The sequence below is a fragment of the Nicotiana sylvestris genome, chromosome 7, assembly GCF_000393655.2.
Source record: "Nicotiana sylvestris chromosome 7, ASM39365v2, whole genome shotgun sequence".
NCBI classification, from domain to species: domain Eukaryota; kingdom Viridiplantae; phylum Streptophyta; class Magnoliopsida; order Solanales; family Solanaceae; genus Nicotiana; species Nicotiana sylvestris.
In genome coordinates, this window is record NC_091063.1 from 26,613,854 (window position 1) to 26,626,464 (window position 12,611).

General features: G+C 38.1%; 2 protein-coding genes across 7 annotated transcripts; one reads left to right on the forward strand and one right to left on the reverse strand.

Moving 5' to 3' along the window:
* The first annotated feature begins 732 nt into the window (after window positions 1-732).
* Window positions 733-10,483, forward strand: LOC104244640 (26S rRNA (cytosine-C(5))-methyltransferase NOP2B-like). 6 transcript variants are annotated; one of them, XR_715537.2, is made up of 9 exons: window positions 6,418-6,987; window positions 7,078-7,210; window positions 8,044-8,111; window positions 8,185-8,259; window positions 8,534-8,629; window positions 8,765-8,857; window positions 8,954-9,033; window positions 9,113-9,712; window positions 9,821-10,483. XR_715537.2 is itself a non-coding variant. In XM_070151041.1 (8 exons), exons 1-4 carry the CDS (start codon window positions 1,320-1,322, stop codon window positions 7,108-7,110), a joined length of 513 nt encoding a protein of 170 aa, XP_070007142.1. In that variant the 5' UTR covers window positions 830-1,319; the 3' UTR covers window positions 7,111-7,210; window positions 8,044-8,111; window positions 8,185-8,259; window positions 8,534-8,629; window positions 8,765-8,857. The 6 variants fall into 6 exon arrangements, 5 of the variants coding, with proteins under 5 accessions (XP_070007140.1, XP_070007141.1, XP_070007142.1 ...); XM_070151041.1 differs by lacking the exons at window positions 8,954-9,033; window positions 9,113-9,712; window positions 9,821-10,483 and adding exons at window positions 830-1,569; window positions 1,667-1,851 and having other exon boundaries at window positions 6,943-6,987; XM_070151042.1 differs by lacking the exons at window positions 8,534-8,629; window positions 8,954-9,033; window positions 9,113-9,712; window positions 9,821-10,483 and adding exons at window positions 830-1,569; window positions 1,667-1,851 and having other exon boundaries at window positions 6,943-6,987.
* Window positions 10,484-10,643: 160 nt separating this feature from the next.
* Window positions 10,644-12,035, reverse strand: LOC104244641 (uncharacterized). Its single transcript, XM_009800109.2, has one exon. The coding sequence runs from the start codon at window positions 11,940-11,942 to the stop codon at window positions 10,767-10,769; it is 1,176 nt and encodes a 391-aa protein (XP_009798411.1). The 5' UTR covers window positions 11,943-12,035; the 3' UTR covers window positions 10,644-10,766.
* Between the last annotated feature and the right edge of the window lie 576 nt (window positions 12,036-12,611).

Here is a 12,611-nt window from a genome sequence, read left to right on the forward strand (position 1 = left end):
TCACTCGGTCTTCATTTGTTTTTATTACTCACTGAGTTGGAAGTACTCACTTTACTCCCTCCACCTTGTGTGCAGATTCAGGTATTTCTGAACCCGGTAGCGGGTATTGGTTGCTTAGAGGCAGAGTCATCGGAGTTTAACAAGGTAGCTGCCCGACGTTCGCTGCACTGCTTTTCTCCCTCTCGATTTCATTAGACTGTATTTAGTACATTTTTGACTCTAGTTGTATTCGGACCTTAGTAGATGCTCATGACTAGTGACACCCCGGTATCAGGCTGTGTTGGGTTTGTTTTTCCGCAGATTATACTGTTAACTGGCTTATTTTTGAGATTTTATCATGTTTATGACTTAATACTTATTATTTTATTGCTTAAGATTGGAAGGGAATGTGTCGGCTGGCCTTATCTTCACGAGAAGCGCCATCACGATCAGGTCTGGGTTTAGGGTCATGACAAAATGATTGCTTTGTTTCAAAAAAAATAAAATTCAAAGTTGCCCCGCATTAGATCCACAACCCGCCCCGCCTCGCACCCGCATAAGAGTAAACCCGCCCCGCCCCGCCCCATTGCCACCCCTAGATTGAAGGCACAAATAATGGATTTGGGAGCCTTTTAAGATGGATTGTATATATTTTATAAACAAAACTTAGTTATGCCGGGTAATTAGCTAAACATGGATATTAAGTATAATAAAGTTTCAAATAGCGTATAGTTACCCAAATTAATTCCCACACTCGGCCGCTTCCCTCCTCCCCGTCTCTGCACCATATCAAATTAAAGCGTACGTACGTTCATCTTCCACTCTAAATGCCTTTTGGAAGTGACTTTTATTGGCTTGAATTTGTGACTGTGTTCTAGTTTTCGTTTTAATAAGAAAATTTAACTAACTGCAAAAGCCTTTGGTGAGTCACGCGCAGTTTGGTGCTCACTGCTGCAGCGTTGCTAACGTGTAGTAATAATATTTAACTACTACTATAGATTATAGAAAAGGATTTTTCTTTGTGGTACAAGTTCTGGATGTAAATTAGGAAGGTTTTATACCAACAAGGGGCAAGTTTTTAAAGGAAGGTTTCATGTAAAGTTTTAATTGGAAAGTTTGTTGAAATTTGGGGATTAAAGTTTGTGTTTGATCCCGGAGTTGTTGTTTGTTGTGATGAAACTAAGAGAGTGCTAACTAGCGGATGGACTAGTTTGGTAGCTCAAGGGAGAAGATTTCTTTGTCTTTTATGATTCTTTAAATTTTGTGCTCATGGAAATCGATACAAATTCGGAAATTAAGGGTGGCTTGATGTTGCCAATTTTTGTTGCATTGTAGCTTAAATGGCTGGTCCCAAACTCGGCAAGATAGCGGGAGGGAAACCCCCTACCAAGAAGCAAAAGAAGGAACCTTTGCCTCCTAAGCCACTAGAAAAGGAGGATCTTTTTAGTGAAGATGAAGGTACGGATGGGGATTTTGAAGACGATGATGGAGGTCTTCGTGATGAAGAACAACAGGAAATGAACGCGGACTCTGATATGTCTTCTGACGTGGATGACCTCTTTGCTGCTGATATATTAGCAAGCAGTGACGGTATTGTGACTTAGTGCATCCACATTGTAATTTTAGCCATCCGCCAAGATTTATGACTCACTAGTCATTCTTCTTTGTTTTGGCATTTATGTTGCAGACGATGGTTCAGATGTTAATTCAGATTCGGATGTAAATTCTGATTCAGATGCAGATGACACTGATCTTATAAGGAAGTCAAAAGCTATTGATGAGGAAAGGGAAAGAGAAGTGGAGGACGCTGAAGCAGAACTGAAGCTCAATATTAAAGAAGAAGCTGATGAGTTCAGACTGCCAACTACTGAGGTTTGCTTAATGTTCAACTTCTTGATTAGAGATTTGACACTTATGCAGGGAAAAGTAAATATTGTTGAAGTTTGGCAAAATGCCAAAGTCCCACATTGGTTGGGAGTTAAGTTTGGAGGGGATTTTTTCCCCTATAAAAGAAGGCCTAATGTTTAGGATTGAGACACACCTCTCATTTGCCTTCTCATCTGTTTAAGGCATTTGTATCTTCTCTCTTTAGTATTATTTCACTTGTATTTTTGGAGTGGAATAAAATATTGGTTGTGTCCGAGGAGTAGGCAAAATTAGCCGAACCTCGTAAATTCTGGTGTTTCCTTTATTGTTGTTTTATTGTCTTATTTATTATTTGGTGGCTGTCATAATTTTTGGTATAGTAGTTGTGACTTATTCACACTATATACATTTGGCTTCCGCAACAATTGGTATCAGAGCCAAGGTACTGTCTAAGTATGCTCTGTGGTTGCAGCATAGTCTGATCTTCCACATCAGAAAAGATTTATCTTGGTAACTGAGTCAAGGTTCTGTCTGAGTATGCTCTGTAGTTGCAGCTTAGTCTGATCTTCTACATCAGAAAGGAAATAATCTTGATTTGTGTCGTCAGCTATTAAATAATATTTGTGTCAAATATGGGGGACAATAAACAAGAAGAATCTACATCAAGTGTCAACAATACGTCATCATTGGCATCTTCGCTTATGACAAGAATTGTGTCAAATGCGAAATTTGCGGTAGAAATTTTTGACGGGTCCGGACATTTTGGGATGTGGCAAGGCGAGGTTCTAGATGTCCTTTTTCAACAAGGGCTAGATCTGGCCATTGAAGAAAAGAAACCAGATGTTATTGGAGAAGAAGATTGGAGAATTATCAACCGTGTTGCTTGCGGTACCATTCGATCCTACCTTGCTAGAGAGCAGAAATATCCATACACAAAGGAAACTTCTGCAAGTAAATTATGGAAAGCACTGGAGGATAAATTTTTGAAGAAAAACAGTCAAAATAAATTGTACATGAAGAAGAGACTGTTTCACTTCACCTATGTTCCTGGTACCACGATGAATGAACATATCACCAGTTTCAATAAGTTGGTCACAGATTTGCAAAATATGGATACAACTTATGATGATGGTGACTTGGCCTTAATGTTGTTGGCGTCACTTCCTGATGAGTACGAGCACCTTGAAACTACTCTACTCCATGGAAATGACGAAATTTCTCTCAGAGAAGTTTGTTCGGCTTTGTACAGCTATGAACAAAGAAAGCGAGAAAAACAGAAGGGCGGAGAAGGAGAAGCACTGTTTGTGAGGGGTCGTCCTCAAAATCAAACGAGGACAAAGAAGGGAAGATCCAAGTCAAGATCCAGACCCAGCAAAGATGAATGTGCCTTTTGTCGAGAAAAAGGGCACTGGAAGAAAGACTGTCCGAAGTTGAAGAATAAGGCCAAACATAACAATGGAAAGGCTATTATGGATTCAAATGTAGCTGATTGTGATGATTCAGACTTCTCATTAGTTACAACAGAGTCATCAACATCATCAGACATATGGTTGATGGACTCGGCTTGTAGCTATCATATGTGTCCCAACAGGGACTGGTTCGTGGAATTTCAAGAAGGAGAATATGGAGTCATCCACACAGCGGATAACAACCCTCTTACCTCATATGGCATTGGTTCAATACGATTAAGGAACCATGATGGAATGATCAGAACATTGATAGATGTTCGATATGTACCGGATTTGAAGAAGAATCTCATCTCTGTGGGAGCCCTAGAATCAAAAGGGTTCAAAATCATTGCAGAAAATGGAGTGATGAGAGTATGCTCCGGTGCACTAGTGGTAATGAAGGCTAATCGGAAGAATAATAATATGTATCGCTATCGTGGCAGTACAGTTATTGGGACAGCGACAGTAACATCCAGTGACGACAAAGAGGCAGAAGCAACCAAGCTATGGCACATGCGCTTGGGACATGCTGGAGGAAAATCCTTGAAAACTCTATCAGATCAAGGATTGTTAAAAGGAGTAAAGGCTTGCAACTTGGAGTTTTGTGAGCATTGTGTTAAAGGGAAACAGACAAGGGTTAAATTTGGTACAACGATCCATAATACTAAAGGCATTTTGGATTATGTACACTCTGATGTTTGGGGTCCTTCCAAAACACCTTCATTGGGTGGGAAGCACTATTTTGTAACCTTTGTTGATGATTTTTCCCGAAGAGTATGGGTGTATACAATGAAGAGCAAAGATGAAGTGTTGGGAATTTTTCTCAAATGGAAGACGATGGTGGAGAATCAGACAGGCAGGAGAATCAAGTGTATTCGCACAGACAATGGAGGTGAATACAAAAATGATCATTTCAATAAGGTCTGTGAAAATGATGGCATCATCCGACACTTCACTGTTAGACATACACCACAACAGAATGGAGTGGCAGAACGTATGAACCGGACCTTGCTGGAGAAGGTACGATGTATGTTGTCCAATGCTGGCTTGGGCAAAGAATTTTGGGCTGAGGCAATTACATATGCATGCCACCTCATTAATCGTCTACCATCTGCTGCTATTGATGGCAAAACACCATTTGAAAAATGGTACGGAAAACCTGCTGTAGATTATAACTCTTTGCACGTGTTTGGCTCAACTGCATATTATCATGTGACGGAGTCAAAATTGGATCCAAGGGCAAAGAAGGCTATTTTTATGGGAATTACTTCTGGAGTCAAAGGATATCGCTTATGGTGTCCTATGACAAAGAAAGTAATATTCAGCAGAGATGTTACCTTTGATGAATTTGCTATGGTAAATAAGGTAACAGAAGATACCAAACAAAATGAAGGTGCTTCTAAGCAGGTGGAGTTTGAGGGAAAATTTATTTTTCCTACACAAGAAGCAGAGGAGGAAACAAATGAAGATTACCCTCTGGAAGGAGAGCCAGTAGAGGAGATTCCAACTCAGGAATCTCAACAACAACTTGAATCAATAGCAACCAGCAGGCCAAAAAGAACAATAACGAAACCTGTTCGTCTCATAGAGACGGTTGCTTGTGCAACCTCAATTGTAGCTGATGATGTTCCTACTACTTATAAAGACGCTGTCCAAAGTTCAGAAGAAGATAAGTGGAGGATTGCCATGAATGATGAAATACAGTCCCTTCATCAGAATCATACATGGAGATTGGCCAATCTCCCGAAGGGAAAGAAAGCAATTGGGTGCAAATGGGTATTTGCAAAGAAAGAAGGATTTCCTAACCAATTAGATGTTCGCTACAAAGCAAGATTGGTGGCCAAAGGATATGCTCAAAAGGAGGGAATTGATTACAATGAAGTGTTTTCTCCAGTTGTAAAACATTCCTCCATTAGAATTATGTTGGCTTTGGTAGCACAATTGGATTTGGAACTAGTTCAGATGGATGTAAAAACTGCGTTTTTACATGGAAACTTGGAGGAGGAAATCTACATGACTCAGCCAGAAGGATTCAAAGTTGCTGGAAAAGAAAATATGGTGTGCAAACTTGAAAAATCGTTGTACGGATTGAAACAATCTTCTAGACAATGGTACAAGCGATTTGACGAGTTTATGTTGCGGCAAGGGTACAAGAGAAGCAAATACGATCATTGTGTGTATTTGCACAAGCTTAAAGATGGTTCCTTTGTATATCTTCTCCTATATGTTGATGATATGTTGATAGCTTCCAAGAATTTGGAAGAAATTGATAAGTTGAAGATTCAACTGAAGAAGGAGTTCGAGATGAAGGATTTGGGTGAGGCAAAGAAAATTCTTGGCATGGAGATAATTAGAGATAGACGTTCAAAGAAACTCTGTTTATCTCAAAAGGAATATTTGAAGAGAGTACTTCAACGTTTTGGCATAGATGACAAGACTAAGCCAGTTAGTACTCCACTTGCTTCCCATTTTAAGCTAAGTACTACTATGTCGCCAATGGATGAAGCTGAACGAGAGTATATGTCAAAGGTACCATACGCAAATGTTGTTGGTAGCTTGATGTATGCAATGGTTTGCACAAGGCCTGACATTTCACAAGCTGTTGGAGTTATTAGCAGATATATGCACAATCCAGGGAAGGAGCATTGGCAAGCTGTGAAGTGGATTCTACGGTATATTCATAATACTGTAGATGTCGGGTTAGTTTTTGAGCAGGAAGACAATCAGTCTGTAGTTGGATATTGTGACTCAGATTTTGCGGGTGATATGGACAAACGAAGATCAACTACTGGTTATGTGTTTACTTTTGCAAAGGCACCAGTTAGTTGGAAGTCTACTTTGCAGTCAACAGTTGCTTTGTCTACAACAGAGGCAGAGTACATGGCTATTACAGATGCTGTGAAAGAGGCAATTTGGCTTCAAGGATTGCTAAAGGAGCTTGGTGTTGAACAAAAAGGTATCACAATTTTTTGTGATAGTCAAAGTGCTATTCAATTAGCGAAGAACCAAGTTTATCATGCAAGGACGAAGCACATTGATGTTCGGTATCATTTCGTACGAGAAATCATAGAAGAAGGTGGAGTCACGGTGAAGAAAATTCATACTACAGAGAATCCTGCTGATATGCTGACAAAGGTGGTGACTGCGGTCAAGTTTCAACATTGTTTGGATTTGATCAACATTGTTGAACACTGAAGATTGAAGATGAAGACACAACCAAAATTTGTTATTGAGAGAGAATTGAAAATGTGGAATTTTGCCAAGGTGGAGATTTGTTGAAGTTTGGCAAAATGCCAAAGTCCCACATTGGTTGGGAGTTAAGTTTGGAGGGGATTTTTCCCCTATAAAAGAAGGCCTAATGTTTAGGATTGAGACACACCTCTCATTTGCCTTCTCATCTGTTTAAGGCATTTGTATCTTCTCTCTTTAGTATTATTTCACTTGTATTTTTGGAGTGGAATAAAATATTGGTTGTGTCCGAGGAGTAGGCAAAATTAGCCGAACCTCGTAAATTCTGGTGTTTCCTTTATTGTTGTTTTATTGTCTTATTTATTATTTGGTGGCTGTCATAATTTTTGGTATAGTAGTTGTGACTTATTCACACTATATACATTTGGCTTCCGCAACAAATATGTCATTGTATTTTTAGGAGCTTGAAGAAGAAACACATAGACCCCCGGATCTCTCAAAGAGAGTGAGTTTCTTTTCCTTCATCTTCCCTTTCTGAATTATTTTTCTTTCGAGAAGTAACTTTATTATTGAAATATAATAAAAATAAATGCAGTTGTTCGAGTGCTTTCAAATTTTAAGTCATTGAGGCAAGAAGGTGTGACACGTAAGGATTACGTTGATCAACTTAAAAGGGACTTGGGTTCATATTATGGATACAATGATTTTCTGATTGAAGATTAGTGGAGGTAATTTCTATCTCAAACTAGTCTAGACTCTGCACTCTTTCCCTTTTTAAGTTGCACTTTTGATTTAATGTGAATGATATGTGACCTTACTGCAGATGTTCCTATATGTGACTTCATGTACATCATTCTTAGTCATTGGTTTACGTTAACCTGTGCTGTCAATCTGTTTGCTTGCTCTAGTGAAATTTCTTCAGGTTTTTGTTTGTTTAAAAAAAATAGATTGTATTGAATGAACATCTTCTCCTGATGTGTCTTATATACTGCCTGTTGTTTGTCATAAGCTTTAGAGACATAATAATATATGCCATGATATTTTTTTCTAACTTCTCTCTTCTCCCTGGTTCTGGTTTTGAAGTTAATTGTAAGTAAAACTGTCTTCTATATTGTTGGTTAACATCATTTGCCATTTCAATCATTGTCTGAATGGAACTGACATATTTCACCTTGGAAAATCAAGTTTTATTTATGCAAATGAGATGAAGGAGACAAGACTTAAATCGCTCACTGCTAATTTACATCGCATGGGGGTAACAAACACTATTGTCTGTAACTATGATGGAAGAGAGGTTAGAACCAGGATATTTTGCAATCTACCATTTAGAACTTGCTGCATTTTTGTTTTTATATTTATATCTCATACAATGTTGTTCTACCTTCTTCCCCGCAATGATCACTCATTCTTGTTGGCTGAAGTAGCTCTATACTAATTTCATTGAGCTATAGGCACTAATTTGACAGATTTTGCTGGCCTTGTGTCTCTGTTTCTTGGTTTACATAGTGATAATATATGGTTAAGTCCTCTGATCTAATACCTTGTCTGGGAATCATTTCAGCTGCCTAAAGTCTTCGGTCAGAACACTGCTGATAGGATTTGCTGGATGCTCCCTGCAGTGGCACTGGGGTATGTGGTAATGTTTGATGTATATGTTTGCCTGCAATCATATTTAATCAGATGATTTTCGTTTGTTCTGCAGGTAATCTCCAAGGACGAGTCTGTTAAAACTTCCAAAACCGCTGCTGATATACAAAACTGCTCACAACTGCAGAAGGTATAAATGAGTTTGACGTGTAAATGTGGCGATTTTGTGTCATCCATATTCCTAGACTTGCAATCATGAAAATTTCAGTGAACTGGTTGTATGCTTGAGAGCTTGTTATGCTTCATAAGACAACCCGTATAAAGCATATTGCCAGCATCTGACTTCTCGGGCTGTTAGAAAATACGGGTTTCTGGAATTCTGTAGTTTTGGAGAGATTTAAGTTACCGAACATTATCTTCTTTGTTTCTAATAATTGATTTCATTGATCTTATTTGTTGTATAGGGGCACGGATTTTGCAATTCTAGTTGCCTTTATTTTTGCGTGTGTTGTTATCTGCACCCTCCGAAAGCAGGAGGGTGTTGGTGATGGTATTAGAAGGTTCATCTCCCTCCCTCCTGCAACAATGTTAATTTTGCTCCATAATGTTTATTTTTATCTCATATTCCCTTTCACATATTGTTGTCGCCTACTGGCCTTTGAGAAACCTGTTTCGCCGTCAATTTACATTTACAGGAACTGATACTTGCAGCGATTGACATGGTTGATGACAACTCAAAATCAGGTGGATACATAGTGTATTCTACCTGCTCCATTATGGTTGATGAGGTATCTTTCTAAACTTAAACTTCAAAAAAATGTTACCTTTCTAAGTGTTTGTATGCATGTCAATTTCGACTTATTTATTTAACTTGGGTATTGCAGAATGAAGCAGTTATAGACTATGCACTCAAGAAGAGAGATGTTAAACTTGTGCCATGTGGTCTTGATTTTGGGAGGCCTGGGTATAGCTTGTGTCAGTTATGTGCATTTACTTGAAAGGTTGTTTGATTCTACAACTAATTAGAGCTGTTTTAATCCCAGATTTATTCGCTTTAGGCGGTACCGCTTCCACACATCCTTGGACAAGACAAGGCGATTCTATCCTCATGTGCACAACTTGGACAAGACAAGCTTAATATTTCATTAAGCTTGTGGAAATTGAAATGATTATGGATTTTCTACTTATAAAAGATAGGAGTAGAAGAAGTGATTATGGTTTCTGGGACGGAAAAATAAATTGTGACTGACACATGTGGCTGTAAATAAATAAAATATTATAAACATTTCTGCATTGAAGTTGCTGAGAACATTTTGCCCCATATGTCCTTTTTCCCCCTCAGTTGAAAAAAAATGAGCAATTCCAAGTCTGCTGCAAAATCGTCGGCTCAGTCTGAAGAAATACAAGGTGCTGATACCATTGACCTACAGAATGCTGAAGGGGATGACAAGCATTTAGAGCAAAAAGGCATTGTAAAAGAGAATGGGAAATTGAATGAAAATGTCCAAAAGCATTCGGATAAAAAAGGTGTTGGACAAAACGGCGGTGTAACTAAAAATGGGAGGGCAGAAATCCAATCGGTGGCAACCAAAAAGGAGGGAAAAGAAGAAACCCCCACCCAGAGAGGAAATTGCAAAAGCTAGGTAAAGTTCTTTAGTTCCACGATAACGAGTTGGTAAACACTGATGTGCTAATGGAACAGAGTTAATTTCAGATCATATAACCTATTCTTGTCTTCAACGTTTTTGCAGGGAAGAGAAGAGGATGGCTCTTAGGGAAGCAAAGCGAAAAGCCATGACGAAGAAAAAAGCTGGAAACCAATGAGTTCTCTGTAACATGGGAGTTTTGCGATATGAGGAGGATATTTTGTCAGAGGCGACATGAGCAAACACAAAACTAAAGTTGTTCTCTGGCAATGTTGTTAAGCTTAACTCTGGAATTATTAGCAGCTGCCAGCTGGTGGTAATATTTCTGTTGTTGGTTGATGAGTTTGAGATAAAGACGGTTGGAGACCATGTATGGTTTGCTTTAGAAAAATGAAAATTAGGATTCGTGGTTGCACGAATCCATATTCCTTTCCAGACCAAAGTCACTAAGGAGGGGCCGAGCCAGACTCAATTCCTCTGAGCTTTGACTTCTCTTCTGAGATGATTGGAGGCTGACGAAAGGACATTCTTGAAGAATGCTTTCTTTTGAAAATGTCTTGTATAAGGACGACCCAAAGCCCCTTCTCGGCTAGGTTGGCACATAATATAAAAAAATATCCAATGAAGCTTTCTTTTATCTTCATCATTGGTTCAATATTTAGCTAACATTTTTTCCAACTGGTCCAAAATTTTGTATCTGTAGTTGATGTTGTACTTTATTCCTTTTGAGAGTGAGCAATGAAAATTATAAAGAGAAAAGTACTTAGTATTCCGTCATCTATGTCAATCCTCATTGATATATTCTGTCTATTTTAATCCTTAGCTATAGTTGATATATCTAAAATAGGCTTATGTTTATGATTTCCTCAAGACTGTGTGTTTCTTATTCTTAATCCTTCGTTGTCCATGCCTAAAATAAGAGTTACTGTAAAAGATTTTGCTTCGATTTATGACTGTCACTTATATGCTCCTGTTAAAGGAACATTTTGGTCTTGATTCAAGCTTGGAACACTAGGATACAAATATTAACACAATTAAGATTCCGTGATCCTTATATTATTTCTTTCATACAACAGCTAATTGAAAGCCTTGCCTCTTGTGCAGCACGCAGAGAGTGCAAGTCACTGCCATTAGCAAGGCTATTGAACTCCACAGATTTGGATGGCACTGTTGGGTAGCGTCGTTGACAGAATGTCACCAGTCTTTTAACTGAGTACAGGTATTTCCTAGTTGTCTCATTGTTCATGATATGAGCAGCACTAACATTATTCGTGTGAATCTTCTCGCGAGCTGAACGTTCGTGAATACCAACCATAGTCACACCAATAGGCCAAGGCGCATTGCCAATTGATATCTGAATATATCGATCCATTGCAGCTGAATATTCCCTCTTCCTACAGCATTCAACTATCATAATTAGTGCTTGCCTTATGTCCTCAGCAAGTAACTTTTTCCTGCACAGCTCGAATAATGGATTCAAGTCCCTAGCACATTCCATACATGTAGCTACCCTCTGGTTTTGATCTGCTTGATTAGGACTAGTGATGTTATCATCAATCTCCTCATTCCACTCATTCATTAGCCTTTTGAAGAACACCAAAATCTTATCCTCATCACACAATTCCTCAAAATTTGTTTTCATCCTCTTCAAATCTTCATCATCGTCTTTATCCTGATCTGTTGTGGTCTTGCGCTTCTTAATTTCACTCAGCGTCATCCCTGACTGTCGCTTCTTCAATTCCAGAATAGATCTCAAAAAGTCATTGGTTTGCCCCTCAGTCATATCACTATCATCAATTTCAAACAATCCAGCTTTCAATACAAAATTCAACCTATCAAGCCTTGCCGCCTCAACTTCTCCGAATAAAGTCACCGGTTGTTTTAAAAACCTTAGGCGGCGAAGAACTTCTTCTCGCGGAAGGGAGGCTGATGAAGAAGATGATGCATATTCTTCTGGTTTGATCTTCAGGCATTGTATGTCGGATTTATTAACGGTAGAATTCCTCTTCTGTTCTAATAATTGCTTTTTACGTAGGGCTTTTGCTTCGGCTTCACGTTGTTCCTCTTCGCGAACTCTTTTTAGGCGTTTCTGTTCAATCTCCAACTTATTGAAAAATTTCCGGCCGCGGAGGTCTTGGGCTAGGATTTCTCTTAGCTTTTCTGCTTCCTGTTTCACTGTATCCATGTCGTGAATGGGAGGTTTAGCTACAAAAGGAGAGAATCTCATAATCAACCAAACTCATTCGCATTTATTTATAGAAGCTTTGCATAGCAAAACTTAAACCCAAGCCGTGTGGGATTCGAATTCCCTCACAGCAAAACTAAGACCTATTCCCGTTTTGTGTTATGAATTTGCATCTATTTATCTATCTATAATAATATAAAATATATAAAATATATATATATATATATATATATATATATATATATATATATATATATGTATATATAGATTACTAGTATAATACTATAAGTTATATGACACGTGAAAAGTTACTAGATATGATATATCAATCTCCCCTTTCCATTTCAGATATATGATATAAATGGAGTAATTCCAAAACACTAAAGTGCCCGTATGTTGCAGAGAATTAATAATGTTTTTTCTATTGTTTGATTAGTAAAATAAGGAAACTTTACTTGTCCAAGAATTTAAAACTTTATTCCATTCAAGATTTTACTTCGTCCAATTATTACTAGTACGCGTTATGCTATTATTTCATACTATTGAATTTGTCTATAGAACTAATAGGGGAATTACCACATAAGTAACACGACTATCATTAATGTACATAAAGTAATTTTCCTGAACTTCTGGTTATTGAAATTGTATAAAAGAATTTCTACGCTATCTTGTCACTTAAAAAGATAAGTACATGTAACTATCAATAATAAG